The sequence below is a fragment of the Neopsephotus bourkii genome, unplaced genomic scaffold (assembly GCF_033783945.1).
Source record: "Neopsephotus bourkii isolate Nb327-2 ecotype Australia unplaced genomic scaffold, CSIRO-AGI_Nbou_v1 NB_272, whole genome shotgun sequence".
NCBI classification, from domain to species: Eukaryota; Metazoa; Chordata; class Aves; order Psittaciformes; family Psittacidae; genus Neopsephotus; species Neopsephotus bourkii.
The window spans coordinates 10209746-10231566 of NW_026900781.1; the positions used below are offsets into that span (position 1 = coordinate 10209746).

At 41.6% G+C, this 21821-nt stretch overlaps 1 protein-coding gene across 3 annotated transcripts in view; it reads left to right on the plus strand.

The window, feature by feature from the left end:
- Nucleotides 1-21821, plus strand: part of F13A1 (coagulation factor XIII A chain) — a 71805-nt gene that overhangs the window by 38273 nt on the left and 11711 nt on the right. For all 3 annotated transcript variants that reach the window (XM_061346558.1, XM_061346560.1, XM_061346559.1), the window contains exons 8-14: nt 3229-3367; nt 9487-9590; nt 10380-10468; nt 11460-11613; nt 12189-12473; nt 16582-16742; nt 19762-19898. In XM_061346558.1, the coding sequence (XP_061202542.1) occupies nt 3229-3367; nt 9487-9590; nt 10380-10468; nt 11460-11613; nt 12189-12473; nt 16582-16742; nt 19762-19898 (1069 nt within the window). The remainder of the gene's footprint in view (nt 1-3228; nt 3368-9486; nt 9591-10379; nt 10469-11459; nt 11614-12188; nt 12474-16581; nt 16743-19761; nt 19899-21821) is intronic.

Consider the following 21821-nt stretch of genomic DNA (forward strand, 5'->3'; position numbering starts at 1 on the left):
TTTCCTGCAGTTTGGATAATTGAATTTCATAGCTCATTTTGGTTACCTGAGGTAGTGCAAGAGCTATTCAAAACATCAAGGACTTCAGAAACAAAGCTGTCTTCTGTCCATCTAGCCTTCTGCTAGCACATGCTTCTCACAGCTGCTGTAGGGGATGTAGTTTCAGGTTTCTGTGTTTCTCGTAGAGTCATAGAATGGTTTGGGTTGGAAGGCGCCTTAAATATCATCTAGTTCCAACTCCCCTGCCATGGGCAGGGACACCTCACACTAAAACAGGTTGCTCAAACCCCCATCCAACCTGACCTTGAGCACTGCCAGGGATGGGGTAGTCACAGCTTCTCTGGGCAACCTGTGCCAGTGCCTCATCACCCTCATAGTGAAGAACTTCTTCCTTATATATGATCTAAACCTACCCTCTTTCAGTTTAAAGCCAATCCCTCTTGTCCTATCCCTACATGTCCTTGCAAAAAGTTCCTCTCCAGCTTTCTTATAGGCCCCCTTTAGGTACTGGAAGTCTGCTTTAAGGTCTCTACAGAGCCTTCTTTTCTCCAGGCTGAACAACCCCAACTCTCTCTGCATGTCTTCATAGGAAAGGTTGAGTTTGTCACCAACCAGTACCCCCAAGTCTTTCTCCTCAGGGTTGCTCTCAATCCATCCTCCATGCATCCTGTATTTGTGCTTGGGATTGTCTCAACCCAGGTGCAGGAACTTGCAATTGGCCTTGTTGAACTTCATTCAGTTGGCATTGGACCACCTCTCCAGCCTGCCAAGGTCCCTCTGGTTAGCATCCCTTCCCCACAGTGAGTTGGCCTGCCCACACAGCTTGGTGTCATTGCCAAACTTGCTGAAGGACACACTCAATCCCACTGCCCATGCCACTGACAATGTTAAACAGTGCCAGTTCCAGTACTGATCCCTGAGGAACACCATTTGTCAACAGGTCTCCACTTGGACACCAAGCTGTTGACTCCAACTCATTGCGACCATCCAGCCAATTTCACTAAGTTATCCATCTGTCAGTCCATGTCTCTTCAGTTTAGAGACAAGGACGTCATGTGGGACAGTGTCAAATGCTTTGCATATGTCCAGGTTCTCTTTCATATATCTGGAGAGGCTCCTGTTTTGATTAGGGGAGGTGCTGACAGGTGCTCCATCCTTTGGCACATGAAATGGTTCATTTTTTTCCAGATGCAGTGGGATAATGAGCAATCATCATCCAAAGAATCTGAGAGTTGTCTATTTCCTTCACTACCTGAGATTGCACAGTCTGTACATGATGCTTCTGAGCTTCTGCACAATGCAATGGGTTTGTGGCTCTTGCAAATATTTCTTATGCATACAGTTCCTTGCAATGGCTTTCACAGGCCTCTTTTGCTCTCTGCCCATTGCCTCATCAGGATTTTTCTAGATCACAGACATACACATGCACCAGTTCTCCTTCCTTCTGCACTGGCCCTGAATCACCACTACAGAGTATTTTGCCTGCAGGTCACTGTGAAACTGGAGCAATGCAGCAGAAACCTGGAGCCTACTGTGTTAAATGGAGGGACATATTTATGTGGGGAAAAACTAGATTCAGTTTGCTGACTAAGTTGGTCAAGTCAGAGAGATGGCACTTTGGACTGCTGCAATGATTGCTGAAATATAAAGTCTGTTGAGCATTATAAAATGAAAATGTTGTGGAGTGGTTGATCTGATAGGTAGCTATCGACGTGTCCAGCTGCTGACCGCTGCATAGAGAGGACAGTAAAGGTCCAAACAGCCATGTCCAACTCACAGGGCTGATTTGAGCTGATTTTGAGTCTTCCCTAGCTGCCAACATTTTATCATTGTGACCAGTCCAGCTTTCCAAGGTTACAATATTGTACACTCTGGATAGTCATCCATTAAAAATGCTAAAACATTCTGAAAAATGGTCATTAATCTTGAAATTGTCAGACAAATTATTTTCAATGAGCCCTGATGGCTTGTGTGCTGCAAGCCTGGGAGGGCACTTGAATTAAGTTTAATCAATAGGTACATATGGTATTGGATGCACCTAGGTAATTTGTCATCCAGGAACTTGAATGAATGTGTAGCGTTACACTTTATTGAGAGTCACAGTAGTGACACTAATGAATATACAAAACCCAGCAGTAGGAGCAAGGGCTGTTCAACTCTGCAGTATCAGAACTATTTTTAAATAGGATTTTCAGTAAAAATATTATCCTGTTCAAAAAAAGCCCCAAAACCCTCCTCTCTGTTTTATGCAGAACTATGTTGGCTCCTAAACTGGAAAACAAGAACTTTTTTTGGCAGAGAGACAAAATATTTCATCTGGATAAGCTGAGATGTTGTGTCATCCTGCAGCCTCAGTCCCCTGTGGGGCCATGCTCCATGCCTGTTTATCAGCCAGGGTGCACCACAAACACAGATGCCTAATGATGCAGTACTGCACTTCAGACATAGCCATAGCATTTCCATGTTTCCCAAATTTACCACTTGTCAAATGGGTGGAATTGTCACCAGTGCTGCACTGTGATGCTCTGAGATTCAGGAGGGGGGTTCTTTTTTGATCCTCCTTTTAAGATCATTTATGAGAAGGGACTATTGACTCCAAAATACTGTTACTTGGCAATCAATAGAATCTATTTTGTTCAAACTAACTCTGCCATTTCACTTGCAAATACTGCATATTTGTCCCTTATTAGAAATAATTTTCTGCTTTATTCTTTGTGTTCTCCAGACCCCTTCTGACAGCAGATGTGAAACTGGAAAACTCTAAACTAACCAAAATTATATGCTTTCTATTAGTTTTCTCTTTAGTGCAGTTTCATGATTCTTCTGGGTTACTGTTACTAGGAGACATAATACATTTTCCATTTCTTAAAAGCTCAAAATTATTTTTCTTTGTATCACATTTGGTCACACAGTTGTTCCATTGCACCTAGATCTGCCCTGGAAAGCTGAAGTGTAGTCACTATGCAAGACTGTTCTAAAACTACTGATAATCAGCTGCTTAGGTTATAAGCATTGCATCATTACGTATCTTGAATGCTCACAATTTTGGGACCAAATAAAATATTTAACATATTCTATATGAAGACAGATAGCAAGAAATATTTGGGTTGATCTGGTAAAGTTTTCCCATTTTATTATTGTTTTTAATAGTTTCTCTCCTCTCATCCTGTCATCCATGAGCACAATCTTCATATTGTCCTTCTCATCACACTTCTCTCTTTGCCACAGTTCTGAGGTGCCTGGGGATACCTGCAAGACTCATTACCAACTATAGTTCTGCCCACGATAACAATGCCAATTTACAGTTGGACTTCTTTCTGGATGAAGAAGGGAAACTGGACACCAAACTGACAAAAGACTCTGTCTGGTGAGTTCTCCTGACAAATGCCTTCAATGTGTCAACTGTATAAGCTGTAAAAATCATGACAGCAATGCCTGTGGTTGGTTTATTTCTCTGTGCGTTAAATAACATAGCTAGCTTCTGTAAAACGGAATGAAGGGATTAAGTAGACTAATACGAAGTGCTTGTCATGTAAAGATGAACTCTAGGGGATCCCACTACTAATGTTACCATACAGTTCACTTTTAAGCACACAGAAGAGCTGGAATGGGTTTGTGCTCCTTAGGGCCAGGCCATTTCTAACAATTGAAAGGAGTAGGATGCGCACTTCCATGGGTCTGGAGCAGGGTTGTAGTGATACCACAGTATCTGTGGGAAAATGCCCTTCTAGTTCCGCTTCTGCCCAGCTCCTGTATTTGTAGACTAGTTTTACACAGTGTACGTGCAGTCGCTCCTGCAAATAGGTACTTCCCAAAATAAATACAGTTCAGCTGAAAAAGAAACAAGCCAAAGTATCATACAAGTTACTGAAATGCTACTGCCAGATTTATAAAAAGAAAAATCTCTAGGGACAATAAATGGAGTCTATGTATTTATTTTTTTTTTTGGAGAAGACAGTCCTCTAACTTGCTCCTCAAATTCTTGCTGTCTCCTGTCTGACAGGAAAAGTGTAGCATATATTGATTACATGCTCTGTTCCATAGAAATTATGTGTGGGCTATTGGGCCTCAACCCTCTCCTCCTCAGAGTGCAGCAGTGAATGTGACCTCTATATTGCTATGTTCAGGAGATATTTGTTGTATTCAGTACTCATATAGCTGCTTTTTGTCAATGATGTCTTCGACTTATCAGCATAACTACTCATCAGCATGTTTCATTAATAACTTACTATCTGGAAGTCTTTATATTAAAATTGTAACCCATTCTGTGGTGGTGAAAATGACTCAGCCTGATGCTGTAACCTCTTTTATGTGATTTCCATAATCCATTACCAAAAGGGACTCTAAGGAAAATGGTTAGGTTTATTCACATCTGAAGCTCGTATCACAGCATCACAGAATAGTTGATACTGGAAGGTATCCCTGGAAGTCATGTTACTCCCCTGCTCAAAGCCAGGTCAGCTAAAGCTGGTTGCTCAGAGCTGTGTCCAGATGGGTTTTGAATATCTCAAAGGATGGACACTCCACAGCCTTTCTGGGAAACTTGTACTGGTGCTCAACCATTCTCACAGTAAAAAAGCATTTCCCGATGTTCAAACAGAATTTTCTGTCTTTCAGTTTGTGCCCATTGCTTATTGTCCTGTAAATGGGTGCCACTGAGAAGAGCCTGGCTCTGTCTTCTCCCTCCCCAACTTCCTAACCAAGCATTTAAACACATGGATAAAATCCTGTTCAGCCTTCCCATCTGCAGGCTGAACAGTCCCTGCTTTCTTAGCATCTCCTTGTGTACAGTCTCTGGTGTATCATCTACTCCTTCCAGTTTTCTATGTAGCAGACTTGTTAAGGGTGTAGTAAGTCTCACATCCAGGTCATTAATAGAGAAGTTAAACAGCATTAGACCCAGTATTGACTCCTGAGATACACAACTAGTGACTAGGTTCCAGCTAAGTTAACACCATTGATCACAACCCTCTGATCCCAGCAGTTCAGCCAGTGTTCAATATGCCTTACTATTCACTTAGTCAGTCTATAATTCAATGGTTTGTCTATGAGGACACTGTGGGAGATGGTGCTGAAGTCAAAAGAGAAACCAACCCCCATGCCTTGTCTCCCCTTGTCCTCTCAGTCATTCATTTCATCAAGAAAGGCTATCAGGCTGGTCAGGCACAGCTGGTCCCTTGTAAATTCATGCTGACTACTGCCAATCACCTTGCCCTTAATATGTTTGGAAATGTTTCACAGAGGAAATTGCTCTATAACCTTCCCAGGGATCAAGGTGAGGCTACTAAGTCTGTATTTTCCTGGACACTCTTTCTTCTCTTTCTTGAAGAAAGGAGTGATACTTGCTTTCTTCCAGTCCCCAGGAAACTGCCCCAGTCACCATAACCTTTCATAGATAGATATGAGCAGTCTTACAACGGCATTGGCCGGCTACCTCAGCACTTTTGGGACTATCTCATTGGACCTCTGTGTGTCCAAGTTTGCATAAGATGGCTCTAACTTGTTCCTCTGCTACAGGTGTTAATTTTTGATTTGGGGTTTGGCTTTCCTAAACCTGTCCCTCCATGCTCAGACAGTGTCCCTATATTCCTGCTGGTCACCTGTTGCTAGCTCCACCTCTTGTACACTCTTTCTTAATGTTTGAGTTTAATTGGGACCACCTTGTTCACCATGCAAGCTTTGTGCCACTTTTGTTTGATTTACTGCACATAGGAATGGACTATTCTTAAGCTTGGAGGAGGTGATCCTGGAAAAATAACTAGCTGTCCGGGACCCATCTTCTATCCAGAAGTGCCTCCCATGGGATTTCCAAGCAGGACCTTAAACAGGCCAAAGCCTACTGTCTTGAAGCCCAGGGTTGTAATGCCTTGTTTCCTTTTGTTAGGATCCTTGGGGATTCCCAGCTTGCTAAGCTGCATCTGATCTATGTGACAGCAGGACCTCAGAACCTCTCACGGTGCTGGTCCTTCTATGGGTCACAGAGCTGTAAAGGAGCAGTCACTCTTCAGAAACCTCTCTGCCTATAAATGATGTGAAACAAGACCCAGTGACTGGCATCTCACTGCTCAGCCCATATACACTCAGAAATGGACTATTGCCACGCTTCAGACATTTCACTATCTATCTCATCCCTTCTTTCCTTCTAACTTGATCTATGAAACATCTCTCACTCACTTTTGACATTTCCTTTTACTTCCATACCTCTTCTTTTACCAGCTGTTTTCCAAGACTTCTTAATTCAATCTGGTTTTTTTTTCCATTCTTTTGGGACAGGGGCAGATCATCCAAAATCATCCTTGCTCCACTGAAATCTATATGCAACTTCACACTAACATTTTCATCTCCCATCCTGCATTTGCTTTTACTTGGCTTGATTACTTTTTGAAATGCCTTGTTCATCCTTTTATCCTTCTGGTGCGTTTATTAGTACATGGTGCACATAACCCTTTGGGCATGACTTAATATATTAGACACCTCTTTTCATTTCTCCTCTGTGTCCTTTCTCTTCATTACTCTGTAACACTCCATGATAGCCTATATGCTAACTTTAAATGGCTTGTGTCTTAACCTTGATTTTATTTTTAATGTGTCTTTTATTTCTTTTCTGTTATTTTTTTAAGAGGACAAGCTCAAGGTGTTTATAATGATTTTTTAAATGTATTTCTCACTTTTATTTATAATCTCCTGAAAACTGGAAGCAGAGCTCTTTTTCTTTATTATATATCATTTTGATTGCCTTGTATTGCTTGAGCTGATCTGTCTTCAGGTTTTAAATACTCTCAGACTTCAGGGATACTTGGAGCCAGGATTTTTAGTCCAATCAATCTCTGAACGTGGGGCTCCCTCTGAATGTTATCTGACATTTATTTATTTTTATTAAAGATCATCTTTTCCCTCAGGATAGGAAACAACGACAGCAACAAAACATAATACAAAATTACACAGACTTTGTTATTTTTATAACAAAGAGTTATTTTTATAAAGCTCTCCGGATTTGAGCCCATCAGTACTGCCTCTTACTTTGTTCTCCTTGTCTTTCCTAATGATGATATAAAGACACTTAAAGAATATTTCTCTTGGATGGAAATCAAGTCTCACTCCTACTGTGAGGCCCAAGAAGACCAACATCAGTACCTCAGCAGAAACATACTCGAAGTCACCCAGCTCCATGGGGGTCCATCTATGTCCAGGCCTGTGGAGAAAGCCCTTCTGAGACCTCTGCTCTCCCATTCACCTTCAGTTCACTTTTCTCTGATTTCTCAATAATGTTATCAGTGCCTCTCTCAACCCCAATGCTTGAGTTTATTAGCTAATGAAAGGGCAGCAGCTGTTTCCAGCATGTGCTTGTCTCATAAGCAATACTAAGAACCCTTCTTAAAACTGTCTTCCAGGCATAAAACCCACCTGGTCATCTTTTATTAATTTCCCCATCTCTTTGTTTAGTCTATTCGTAACTATCTCTGTAAATATTTAATGGCCACCATATTGATCTGTGTAGCCATTCTTGTTTTCTTTAATGTCTCAGGCTTGCTGTAGAATACAAGAACTACAGAAGCAGTTTAACAAATTATAGCTGCAGAGCCAGCTCCTCAGCTGTGCTCACTTTTACCAGAGAAAAGTTTCTGCTACATTCTGGAGAGGGAAATGTTCCCTTCATCCTCCTTTCCTTAATACTCATGTGGTTTAGAAGCAACATCTCTCTGTCTGCATTCAGTACCCTTACATGTATTTGTTATTTGCATAAGAGCAGACCTAAAGAAATTGCTGTGCTCTTGTGCCCAGCGCTACATCAGTAGAAACCAGTAAGAAATGTTCTGTCCCTTAGGATGAATATAGAAAAATATAGAAAAAAAAAAAAAAAGAAGCATTACCTAATTACAGTATTTAAGCAGAGCTGCCATTTTCCACACTGTTATCCCCCCCTTGGTTTTATTGTCCTTCCCTCCTGCCTGCTCTTCAGGTTCTTCTTTCACAGAACACAAAGCCAGTAACACATCTGACTTTGAATCAAAGTGAACCAGTGAAGGATTCAGGCAGGGATTGTCTCTCTCACATGCTGGCATAACAGTTTTCAAAACCCCACCTACCACAAAGTGTGTCCCCATTCTCTGTTAGACCTCAGCAAAGCGCTGTGAGCATGATTCAGCATTGACTACTCCCAGCAGCATCAAAAATTCTCTGAGTGCGTCATTTTCCTTGAATAATTTCTTTTTCTGTAGTGCTGCTTCATTAACTCTCCTAAATGACAAGTTTTACTCTGATCCAAGCTTTCATTTCCACTTTGAAATGTCTTGTTAGACAAGCCTCAGATCCTTCCGACTCCGCTCCATGGCTGGTTTTTACCTATTATTAATGAAATGGTCGGAGTTTAACAATCCCAATTTTGGTTGCTAATATCATTGCATGTTTTAGGGGCTGTATCAGCAGCTATACAGATGTAATTTTATTCATATTTGCTGTGGGATATGTATAATTTGCAAGCAAAATTGCCCCTTTCTCTACTCCCTCCTTTTCATTTTTTGCAGTAGTGGCATTCAAGCACTGTTTTGTCTGTACTGCAAGACCCTCTTCTTAGTTTTACTTTTCTTCTTGTTTATGCTCTGACTTGAGCACCAGTAGCACTGCAGGAAGTCACAAGATCTTTTTTTCTACTCCTCTTTGAAACATTCTGGGCAGACTGATGGTGCTGTAGTGGATTTTTGGGGTCTTTAGCTTTTCTTTTCCTAAGCATGTTACCAAGTGAGGGCATTTCAACCCTGAGTGCCAAGATTAATGACTCTCAGAAATTTACCTTCCAGCATACTGTTCTGGGTCCTAAAGACAAAACTTGGCTCACAGAGATTGTGTGTTTTTGGAAAGCTGTATGATCTAGGAGATCTGACCTCCCTCATTGGCATGACATGCTGGAAAAACCTGATAAGGAATCCACAATGAGGACAGTCTTGTAAAGCCTTATCTTTTTCTCAGCCAAGATGGAAACCAGTTAAGCATGTTTGTCTTGAGCCATAAAAACAAATCTATACACTGTACGTTATGGATCTGATCCTGAAATCTCTTCAGAAGAGGCACCAAAGCTTCAGAATGGTTAGGAGGAAATTCAAAGCTTGCTTTTGCAGGCAGACTGAAGTGGAGGTGTCTGGTTGGAAAGAGATGGTAGTTTGTGGAGATCTTCATATACTCCAACAATCTCCAGGCACTGCAAAGTTTTCTGAGACATTAGTATTCAGAACACGTTAGAAGAATCAAAAGGCTTCTTCAACTTGCAGTAAAGAAACTACAGTGAAAGATTGTGGCCTTCAGGTTTTAACAGTCAAGTACCTAACTCTTTAACCTAAAAACTTGTTCTCTAAAAAGAGTCAGATTTTTCATCCCTAAATCAGCAAAGGTCATTACTGAAGCAGTGGCAGGACATACATAGACAGTTTTGGTTTGGTCTGTATGCTTTTTTCCAAGAATTTAATCTTCCGGTCCCATCTCTTGTCTAAGGAACTATCATTGCTGGAATGAAGCTTGGATGACCAGACCTGATCTTCCTGTTGGTTTTGGAGGATGGCAGGTTGTTGATGGGACACCCCAAGAAACCAGTGATGGTAATACTGCTTGAATTTCTCTTTAGCTGTCTTTCCAAAATTTGAGCTCTTTGTGGCAAACAATAAGCTGATGATAGCTGAACTGGTGGCACCATATCACCAGTGACAACTTCTTGCACCAGACAACCACATTCACCTGTACTCACGACCTTCTGATCTGATCTCTAAAATATTAGATTTGTTTCTATTATAACGTGGCTCATGATGCATATGCACAAAATCCTTCATGAGAAAGGCCCTGTTTGCTATAGAAGACATGTAGTTCTGTTGCCAAAGATGCCTTCTAAAATTTTAGAGAACCAGTACAAGAGACGGATCAAATTAATTCTCCTTCATTTTATGTCTGCAGTCCTTACTAAGCCTCCTGAGCAGGCAGGAGAGAAAAAGTGAAAAGCCACTGTTACTTCTTCTTAGTCCTTAATTTTCCAGTTCTTTAAAGACATTCTTAGCAAAATTGCACTGAGACCTTTCTCATTCTGTGGTATAACTGAGCCCTCCCAAAATTATCTGCTTAAATCAAAACCAGTTGTATCTGCATTTCAAGCACTTGAGACTTACCATGAACTTTACAGTGCCATTAAGGTATGGAACCATTGGGTCATTTCAGACTTGAGTCTGCGTTGTTTAGAGGGCTGGTAAAATAAACAAAACTTTTCACTCCTTGGTCAGCAGTTCCTGTAAACTATTAAAAGAGTTTACCAAGCCACAAGAATTCTTTTTCTTTGAGAAAATGTAACATTTTGACATGTTTTTAATTGATCTCTCACTTTATCTCTCTTCTCCCTGTAGGTATGTACAGGTGTGGCCCAGCCTCAGTTCAAGCCATTAAACATGGTCACGTTTGCTTCCAATTTGATGCTCCTTTTGTCTATGCTGAGGTACAGATTTGAAAATTTTCACTACATTGAGAGCTATTAGTGGGACCATAGGTGAGACAGCAGATAGGGCTCCACTGCAATATATATTTGAGAAGTTACTTCATGTATACTCCACGTCAAAGAAAAAATTCATCATTATATTTTGACATGCAGGCCAGCAGGTGTGGTACAGCTCTAATGAATGACAGAGATTTCTCTAATCTCTGCTCACCAATGTAATAAGCAGGAAAAGCTACTCTGGCTCTAATGAAACTTCAGGCTGTGGTCATTTATATTTCCCAGATTCCAGCTATGCTGGCAAATGAGTCACTAACTCTAGCTGCTCATCTTCATCCCTTGTTAGCCATCACCTCCTTCTCAGGCTTGCCAGCAAAGCTGCTTATGTTAAAGCTTCCTTGTTTTTTTCAGTCAAAATGGAGGCAACGATTTTAAAGAAGTCTGCTCACAACATTCTTTTTTGCTGCAATAGGTCAAGGAGAGCTCACATGGGTTGTTTGACTGACAGATTGGAGAGGGAAATATCTCCATAAGGAGCAAGATGGCCTGATCTGGAGTTTTAACCTCTTGCACCACCAGAGCTGGTGTTCTCAGAATTGTAGCAGTTGCAGAGCAAGTCTTTCTCTAATTGAATTGTATAGGTTAGGACAGAAAAGAATAAGATACTTTATCTATGAAGCATTCCCCTCTCTGCGGTCTCATGTAATCATGCTCCTCAAGCACAAAGGGTATCTCTGTACCCTACTCAAGTTTATACTGTCAGTTATTCTGGAGCTATGACTAGTAAAATGAATCGAGTCATTATTATAGCACCTAGTCATTACTATTATTATAAACCCAGGACAAGCGTATGACTAATTTTAAACATGGGACTTCAATACAAGTATTTAGTGGGACTTAAGTGAATGTGTCGTTATCTTGAGGGGATATAGACTGGCTTCCCTTCCTCTCTCTACTTCCACGTATCTCTGTCCTTTGTCATTTAATTTTATAGGTGAATAGTGATATTGTTTTCTCAAGAAGGGAGAAAAATGGAATCCAAGTGGTAGAAAAAATTGATACAACCCATGTTGGGCAGTTGATTGTGACTAAGGAAGTCGGGGGTGATGGAATGATGGAGATTACTGAGGAGTACAAGTTCCAAGAAGGTAACCTGAAATGGTGTGGGACCATACCAATGCAGATTTATCTCAATCACATCCTGGATGGTGTATTTACAAACCTCTGGCACTGAGGGAGCTTCATATAAAGCTCCCAAGGTGCCCTTGCAGCTCTTTATTTGTAGCTTCATCCCATAAACACTGCAGATGCCTTGAGAAAGCACAAACGTTGCTACTCAGAAATGCTTTGGACTGAGTAAGCTGTACTGAAAACAAAGGGTAGTCATGGAATAACTCAAAGCATTCAAAACAGTTCAAGGCTTTCTTTACAGCTGTTTAGACATTTCTTACTCAGGCCAGATGTTCGCACAGAGTAAATCAGTGTAGCCCCATTAATATCAGTTAAGCTACATCACTTTATTTGACATGGCTTGAATCTTTAACACAGCTCACTTGGAAGCTGTGAAGTTCTCCTATTATTAACTTTACCACAGGAAGGTTCACTGTCCTCATCCATTCATTTCAGCTACCACAAACTATGGAAGATGCACCCATGTGATAGGTAATTGGGCTAATGCAGTACCCCTGCTTCTTTCCTAAATTCGATTTTCATTCATTTCTAGGCTCAGAGGAGGAGAGACTGGCTCTTGAGACTGCTGTGATGTATGGCGTTAAAAAGCAAAGTACTCAAGATGCATATCAGCCACAAACAGATGTTGACATGGACTTCCAAGTGCAAAAGGCAGTCCTTGGCAGTGACTTTAAAGTCACTATAACTTTCAGGAACAGAAGTCGCAACTACTACACTGCTACTGCCTACCTTTCAGGCAACATAGTGTTTTATACAGGAGTCGCAAAAAGTGAATTCAAGAAACACTCTTTCAGTGCAAAACTGGAACCCTCTTCATGTAAGGCTTGCATAGATGTTTTCAAACCTTTGTTTTCTGTGATATTGCTAGCTTTGTTTCTCTGTGTCACTACCTGTCACCCATGGGTAGAGGGAATTCTAGTAGCTAGAGGAAGGATACTCTATTGGGCGTCAGGAAGCTCCACTCTCAGCTCTGGCCCTGCTACAAGTGTCATTTAAAGCTGAGTCTGTTTTCTTCAAGCTGTTGCTCCTTGCATAATGCTTTCTTACACCAAGATGCATGTTTGGGAGCTGTTGTTTTTTCTTGCTTAGTACAAAAGAAAACAAAGTTGTTCAGATATTAAGCTTCAAAGGATTGCTTTTCATACATTTAATCTTCTAGCAGTACCACAGCACGTGAAAGAAAAGTTCTGTTTTTTCAGGGTGTCATCTACAGGGAAAAAAGGTGAATACCTTGTCTTACTTGGTAGAAACTGACAAGTTCTGAGTGGACTATGGAGGACTGGGTGGTTCAGGATTTTGTATTTACAGTGATCTAAAAAGTTTCTGTGTAACTAGAATGTGCCACTATGAAGCAGGGGCATTTGTCAGTTGGGCAGGCACCCCAAAGGTGAGTTATTATTTTATAGATGTAGCATTTGCTTTTTCTAGTGCCCTCTGGATTGTGACAAGAAGAACCTGCCTCACTCTTGTCATGAGAAAAGCAGTTCCTAGCAGCCTAACTCACACTGCTGAGGGCAGAATTTTGCATTGCACGAAGTAATGAAGAAGGATGTTGTCCGTTTTTATTTTGGGCATAACTGAACTATTTCATGGCAGCCATGGCAGCCCCATTCAGAAAACAGTAAGCAATTGTTGAGAACCTGCTGTACCCCAAAGCGCTATGGAGCAGACTGGCTGTAGATCCCTGGCTTCTCCAGCAACAAGTGACTGCCAATCACTTGCTGTCCTGACAGGCCTCTTGATCTTGGGTCAGTGTCTCCAGCTCAGCAAAAGGGATGAGAATGTGCCCTTATGGAGGTTAAGTCATAGGGTCCTCCACTTGAGTTCCCTACTGAGAGAGTCAGGAGCAATGGTTTTGCCTTCCTGATGCTGTTACTGGTCAAAAGCAATCTCTAGTGAGCACAATGGGAATGGCAGGACTTTGGATGGCCAAAGGATGGGGCTCTTGATCTGGGCCTGGTGCTGGATCACAGCAACTCTGAGCTTTCTCATCCATCTTGTCTGTCTCATCCCAGCACAAGTGATACTGTGAGCCCTCTCTTCTCAAAGAGAACAAATTTTATATCAGTGACAAGCCCCCATGGAACCACAGTTCCCACCATGCCATGAAAAAAATCCTCTGCTTTCTTCCTCCCTTTGAACGTCATTTAAAACTGCATGTCTTTATCTGGAGCTGATTAATCTCCATAAAGCAGGACTCCACTTAGAGGGATCTATAGGTGAAGGTTAATAAAAATTCTACCTCTGCTCTATAACAAAGCCCTGACAACTGCCTGATGGTTCTTTCTAACTCCTTGTCTCATTTGTGGGGGGTCTGGAAAGGGGCATTGGGTTGTTCCAGCACAGCCTATCAATCAAAACACAGTGTGGGGTTTTATAGTGTCTTGCGTCAGTTACTAAGTATTAGATCTGAAACACTGCAAAACTTTTGGACACTTGGTTAGGTACAGTAAAAAAAAATCAATTTCAAATGCTCAAGTCTAAATTCTGTGCCTCTTCTTTGATGGGGGAAAATTCAGTCATCTTTGTAAGAAATGTGCAAATAACTGCTACACTTTTGGCTGTGAATTGTGCTTGGTTCCAAGACTGAATGTCTGCTATTGCATCAAAGGTCTGTGTAAGGTATTATTACCTAAAACACAGCTTCTGCAGGGCTTTGAGACTCATCTAGCTCCTCAATGCAAGAAATTAAATGAATAGATGTTTAAGCATCACTGAACCTCATAATCCATTTTTTCTAGGTTAAGTAAACAGTGTGTAAAAAGCTCGTTGAAACCAATGCTGCAAACTCTGTGAATACAGGTTAAGAGGGAGGTACCTGAGAGACTAGGACATGGATTTTATTGTATGTGTATCAAAATATGTCCCTATCACTGCTTCAGACCAAGGAGGCATGTTTTAAGGCATTACCACCATTCAAGGTGGAAATCAGCTTGTATCTGAGCTACTGTTATCAACTTGTGGAGCATTTTTTGTCCTGCAACAGGACAAAAAACCTTCACAAGTTGCGGCATCTCTGAAGGTGATATATAAAACTTGATCATGAATTCTTTCACCTTTGCTTTGGAAAGGAGTGCTATCAGAGTGTTTGAGCAAACAGGCAGTGTGAAGGGAGGCGGCATGATCATTTGCAACTGTGTGAGAGTACTCTGTCAGAGGTGTGATGGAAGGATACCTATTGAGGCACTGAAGCAGAATTTGCAGGCTTCATTCATGGTGGATAGTGTATATGTATATCTGGAGGTAACAAAAATTACAATACAGTAAACACATGTCAGAGGCATTCTTCCAGCCCATGCTGCTGAGAGAACGAAGCAGAGCAAGTTTTCAAACAGGAAGTAAAAGCATGATTTTCAGAATAATGATTAAAGGAATTGTGTGGGTTGAAAACATCTTTGAGGATCTGAATAGCTTAAACCTTCCAGTGCCTTCAAAGGTGCTCCCACATCCACTTGGCTATATTTAGTTTTCTCTGTTTTTTTGTAAAGGCTGTAAGGCAGCTCAGTGTTGTGTCTCCCTTGGCTTTCCCAGGTGCAGTAAATGATAGTGGCATCTTACTAGCAGAGGCAGTGCTTAGGAAATAGAAGCCCATTTTTCTTTTTTTCTTTTTTTCCTCTGGTGATTAAACAGCAAAGTTCATCTTTCCTTTCACTGTAAATTTCTCTTCTATTGTGAATCATTTATTTATTTGCTTATTTTACACAAACAATAAATACTTGCCCAATTTATAATTTACAGTTTAAAGCATTGTGAGAAACTCTTCTATAAGAGGCACAGAGTGAAAGGGAGGGAGAGAGGGAGGAGGGGTGAGCACATCAAGTAAATTTAAGGCTGGCCTGGTAAATCCAGGTCAGGTGATCACCAAGGGAATAGCTTTGAAACCAATCCAAGGAACTAGTTTTGATGTGAGTGGATCAAAAGAGTGAAAAGGGCTGAATGTCATTTACCCAACTGAGTTGAATTATCTCAGTGTGTACTGTGTATGTCACAAATACGATACATATAATGGATAACAGTAATAATTATAGTTAACAGATGAGTAATCTTGATATGTTTACTAGAGTTATAATGAATGTTTACAAAGGTAAGAGGACCAGATCTGTATGTTCTGCATGGTTACTTAGTGAGCAGGTCTGCTTCTCTGCGTCACATTCTCACACCATTGTTAGCCTGGGAATTGCAGGTCAATATGGTTGAAATTAATGATTCCCTGCATCTCAACCATCGAGCCTAGGGGGATGTGTTCCTTTCAATAATTATTGTCAGGGAACATGTGAAAGCTCTCTGGAGGGCATGATGGTGACAGGAGGACCTTCTTGCTAAATTCTGGGGGCAAGTCCAGTGTAGGACAAAGGCAGATATCCAGATATGTCCTGCAGAGCAGGTTGTCTCCCAAGTAGCCTGCATGGGCTCACATCCCATAGTGTAAGCCCCAGCGGCTGCTCTTGAGGCATCCCTGGTGGCATCTCTGCCAGGAAGAGAGGCAGAGAAAGCACATGAATAAAGTGGAAGAGGAAATATTTGCAGGTGTGACACTCAAAAGCTGGTTTTGACCTTCATGCCCAGTAGCTACTTATTGCCAGTCTTGGTTCTCACTTATTTTGTGGGAGTGCCTAGAAACCTTATTCTGTGGCCTGGGCCCATGTTGACCAGCACTGAGCAGAGATTGTGCACAAACACAGCTTTGACCCAGGGACCTAGGGACCCCTTTGGAAAGAGGGCAAGATAAGAAGGGGAGTGGTGAGGTGAAGAAATGGAGACAGTTTGGGAAAAAAAAAAATCAAACCCATGGAACACAAAAAAATTTGGCCGTGGAACACTTTTTTCCAAGGCACTTGTGTTAACTGGGACTGGCTATGATGGGAGGAGCAATCGGTCATTAGATTACTTCAGTACCTCTTTTTCTTTTGTGTTTCTCCTCTCAGCTAGTGCTTTTGATGTTGTGATCAAAGCAAGTGAGTACATGAGTGACCTGCTGGACCAAGCCTCCTTTCATTTCTTTGTGACGGCACAAATCAACGAAACAGGGAAGATTCTGGCCATGCAGAAGGCAACAGTCCTGGAAGTTCCTGCCCTGCGGATCAAGGTAGCTCAAGGCTGTGGTGAAGGGGATGGATCACTATGCTGCATGCAGGCTGTTCTGTACAAGGCTGTCTCATTGACTGTACATCTCTAATCGAGGGAAGTATGCGTATGTGCACGTTAGACCTTCAGTCTAACATGGACCTTATAAAGCAGTGGCTGGCTAGAGTGTATGAGGGTGTATAGATATGTTATATATTGTACTGGGTATCCCTACATTAAAGTCTGAGGCTGGCAGCATCACTGGTAGTAGACAGCTAAAGTGATCTTAGTGGAGGAAGGAGGGGAAAAGATCTGAAAAAGCTGGAGAAACTCAAAGGCTAAGAGAGATTACTCACTCCAGTCACTCAAGTCTTTGACGACTTCAGAAGTCTTATATTTAAAGCAGCACAGCACAGAGGCCTCCTGCTGAAGAATGAAGCTAGTGAGGTGAATTTTCTTGGAAAGCTCCTGCAAGTGTTGTGGAAAGTTTCTCTAAACTTGGACAGGCAGCATTGATTTTAGACAATGCTTTCAGGATTTCAGTGCTTTGCTACCATGCTGTGAATGTACTACCAGTGGAGTTCCCTCAAAGTTCAAGCATCTCTGCATGCAGCATGGTGCCTATGAAAATGTAGAAGTGTAATACTTATGATAGGACAAAGACCCTATGTTGTATGGCAAAGGCAGGGCTGAGATTTAGAGTTCTCAGTCATAACTGAGCATCCAAATAAATTGCCTCATTCTCAAAAGCACTGAGCCTTTGTCTATTCTGAATGACTCTATTTGGATCTGCTTTTTTTCCTAATACTCAAAAAACAAAATAATCAGAACACCTGTTCAGGAAGCTTTATATAAACATGAATGCAGCTTCCTAAAATTCAGGACCTTGAAAGAAATCTGTTTATAGACTTTTTTTCTCCTGTTCATTATTTGAATCAATGTTCAGGTTTCATATAATAATTTGTGTAGTAACCACAGCCTGCTGCAGAAAAAGTCAGGGTGTTTTTTTTAAATGTAGATCAAAACTGCAGTGAATCATAGAATCATCAAAAAACAGTTTGTGTCAGAAGGGATCTTAAAGTGAAGTTTACAAAAAACCCCACTCCATTTTGTGGTCTACAGACATGCCATAATGCTCTGATGTGACTTCTTTGTATTTGCAATAAAAGTCTTTTGGTTTACTGAGCATTCTAGAGGGGAGGTAAACAAGACAGATAAACTCTACTTCAAATACCTGTTTTCAGTAAACGAATTTTAAAAGTAGAAAGTTCTTCCAATTCAAGACTTAAACAGGACATCTCATACAGCATCTCCAATTTCAGCTTCAAAATTGTTTATCTCCTCTGCTGTTATAAAGAAAGGATCTTTAGTATATAGGATAGGTTGTTGTCCAATAACTATGCTTTCTAGTAAAACTGAGTTTGTGTCTTCAGTTCTTTGTGATGTGCGAAAGTATGCTGAAATTTTAATAGTTGGATCTTTGAAGTGTGTGTGCATACACATATGTATATACCTATATATTACTATTTATATAGGAAGCTTCACTTTATTGTTGTTGAAATCTGAGGAAGCTTATCCTGCTAGTTTTCTTGTCAGATTTCTTCAGTGAATGTGACTGACAGACTGGAGTTCTTAATTTGAGAGTAAAAAAGTAGTATGAAAAACTTATTTCTCCTCAGCTTCAGATCTTTCTCTATTGGTCGAAGATGGTTGTCAGAGTTAACAGTTCAGGGAATTATATCATATTCTAATTTAGCTTGAGACCAGGTTACAAAAATACACTCAGCAAATACATATCATGGTCTCAGTTGCATCTGTGGATGTTCAGGATGAAAATCTAACTGTGATCTTATCTGGACAATTGAAATATGAGGACATAAGACCTCTGACCGAATTAGACCTTCTGAAAATGTCACTGATGTCTTTGCAAATGCAGGTGGCTAAATGCTGTTGAGAGCTCAGCTGTGAGTAGTTCATCCTTAGCTCCAGTCAATATATTGGTATTCGGTGCAGTGATCCCTTAGACCAGAGTCTTTCCAGCCTTTTTGCAACTGTCATACCCCTCAAAAATTTGCAGTAGGGCTGCAGACCCCAACAGAGCAGTTTAAATTTATTGACAAGATACTTCTCAATGCCCTTTAAAGTACTTCATGGGCCAGCTGGGTTCTGCCAACAATAAGTTGAAAACCCTTGCCTGAGCCTTTTCTATTCTGTGAGAAATGTTGTGTTTCTAGGGAGAAAACAAAACAAAATTCCCATGCATGTAGTCTGTGATTAAAAACGTGGTCTTTTGGAGGTATTTTCCAGGCAACTGTACTACCTGTGCTGATCTGAAGGGACAGACAGATCCCTTCAGCTGTGTACAGTACACATGTATACATATGGAAGTCAATGTGATCACTGCTTATTAGTCCCTGAGCTTGATATTTTACAGTGCAAAATGTGTTGGGGTTTTGTTATGTAAGGGGTTTGGAGGACAATTGGCTCTCAGGTCTATGTAGAGCGCACAAACAGGGTTAGAAACATTTCAGAGCACAAGAGGCAGTTGGGGAAGACGGGCACGACACTTTTCGGAGCTGCAAGCAATGTGAGCCCATGTTTCTAACTTAGGGTAATAATTCCTGCCCTTCTCTTCTGGAGCTCATGTCCTGAGCAGAGCATGCACTTCAGTGCTGGTGAGGAACCTGGGGAGGGAAGCAGACTCTGGGGGGGAGGCTTCCTCAGCTGGACATGCCCTCAGTTGGACACTCAGCTCCAGGACTGTGCACGTAGACTTCTGTTTCTTCCTATGGAAATGAGGGCCTGCCCCCTGACCTACCATGTGTCTTGAGGGAAGATTGCAATGTGTAGAAATATCTGCAGTGGTACCTATGGGCCCATCCATCTTACTAGGCTTTCCCTGCCTCATGCTTTTGTGCTGTGTGCTTCATTCTCCTTCCTCCTCTTCCTTGACAGTTCTGTGCATTTAATTCTACAGATTTCACCATGGGACATTTAATTATTATTATCTTTTGGAGCATTGTCCTTTCTGTGTTTTGCAGACCCAAGGTGAGCTGGTAGCTGGTAAAGTAATGTCTGTGACTGTGGAATTCACTAATCCTCTGAAACAAACCCTGGAGAATGTCACTCTTCGCCTCGAGGGACCTGGCGTGCTGAGAACGATGAAAAAGGAGTTCAGGTAGGAAAGAAAGCACAACTAGCTGGGAGTTCATCTCCTACTTGCTCACAGGAGGAAGCTCACAAGAGGCACTTAACTAATGCTGCGCTGAGTAATTCAATTCAGACACTCTCTCCTTACTTCAAAATTCAATACACAGGGGAGCTGTAGGTCTCAACAGTCAGAAGTCAGGCTGTCCAGAGAGACCGTGCAGAGAGACTGAGAGCATTTCACCTGTTCAGCACCAGCGTTGGAGAAAGGGCTAGTGGTTGTAGGTAGTTGTTAATGCAGCCTGAGTTTACTTTTTCACTGTATTATGTTATTTTTAGCACTTGACAATAGCACCTATGAGCTTCTATCATGGAAAGAAAGACAGATTTATTCTACTCATGAAGTGTTTACTGCCACTCACTCAGAATGTGCAAATCAAGTCTTGTGCTGTCTTTCAAAAGGGCTTTTCTCCACTCATGTTAATCATGATTATACAAGACATTCAGATACCTCAGATGATCTTTGCAAGCTTATGTCAAGACACGAGACATGTCTCCGATGCAGCAGAACCCACAGGGACGGCTGCAGCGTGTGTGATAACACAGCTCCCCCCTGCCCCTGATAGCATCACTGCACAGGGCTGCCCTGGCACAGAGGTGTGCTCTCAACACAGGGTAATCCCAAGTCTGATGAAAAGGAAAGCCACCTTCATTATACTGTGTTGCACCTCATGCTGACACAGTGGTACACATACTCTGCACACGTTGTTTCCTAGACCCTCCTCCCATTTGAGTTCAGCGTTATGAGTCCAGTGTTAAAAGCTCAGCATTACCCAGTTCCAGGATAACTGGAAATTTTGCAGCCATTGCTTAGTCCTGGGCAGCCAAAGCAATACCATCTATCATTACCTGAGCTGAGGGTCCCTGGGTGTGTGCAGAAGGAGTTTGAAAAATTGCCTGTGTTTCAGCAGCTGCATAAATTGTCAGCATTATCTGCAGCCAGTAGGGGAGGTCTGAGTTTGACTGCACCTGGGCCAGGGATAAAAAAGATCAAAACCAGTCTCCAGAGTAGAGCTGGGTAGAAAAATGACTGTGAAAGGGCATCATACTGTGCTTGCTTTGTGCACAAGGCATGTCATAGACGCGGCTGAACATGACTCAGCACAGTCCACATGAGTTACACAAGTTGCAGCAGTAGCCCTCACTGCTGCCTAGCTGTGCCAGCCTCTCCCGCTGTTCTGCATCCTTCTCAAACCAAAAGCTGCCATGGGCTGCTCTCACCTTGAAAGATGCAGAAGTTGCCAGGTGTATCAGGAGATAGGGCATAAAAAGGACTGACAGAAAGATGTCATCTTCTTTCAAGTCAACATGTTTCCCCTTTTCAGTAGTGCCCTTGTCATCACTTAAAATGGAAATGGATCAGCTTAGTCATTTTAAGATTTAACTTATCTGAGATGAATGAAGGTGCAGGTTATACGCACAAAGGACAGAGCAGCAGGCAGTTGTAGTTTATTTAAATAATAATCAGAATTTGCCTCCATGCATTCAGAATGATGAATGGTTCCAGTGTGGTGATGACTCAGCATATTACTCAGAACCATTCATCACTGAATCCTCTCCCAGGAAAATCATATTAGGGTGACCTTACTCCATTTGCAAAGAGAATTAAACCTAGACTAGTCTTTCACCACTCTTCCACTGCTTCCCTGTCCATCAGGGACTGTCACATATGGGATGTGGCTTCTGCAGTTCTTTGTGGGGATGAGACTTTTGACCTCTCTGTATTTTTAAGTTAGCTTTTCTGTATCACTTGGGTGACTCCACAAAACAGGTATGTGGGATCCAGCTGATACAACATTATTCTGGCAATGTAGTGGCTTGGGGAATTCCGTCTTGACCATTCATAAAAAACAATACATATATATATATACACATAAATATATATATACGTATA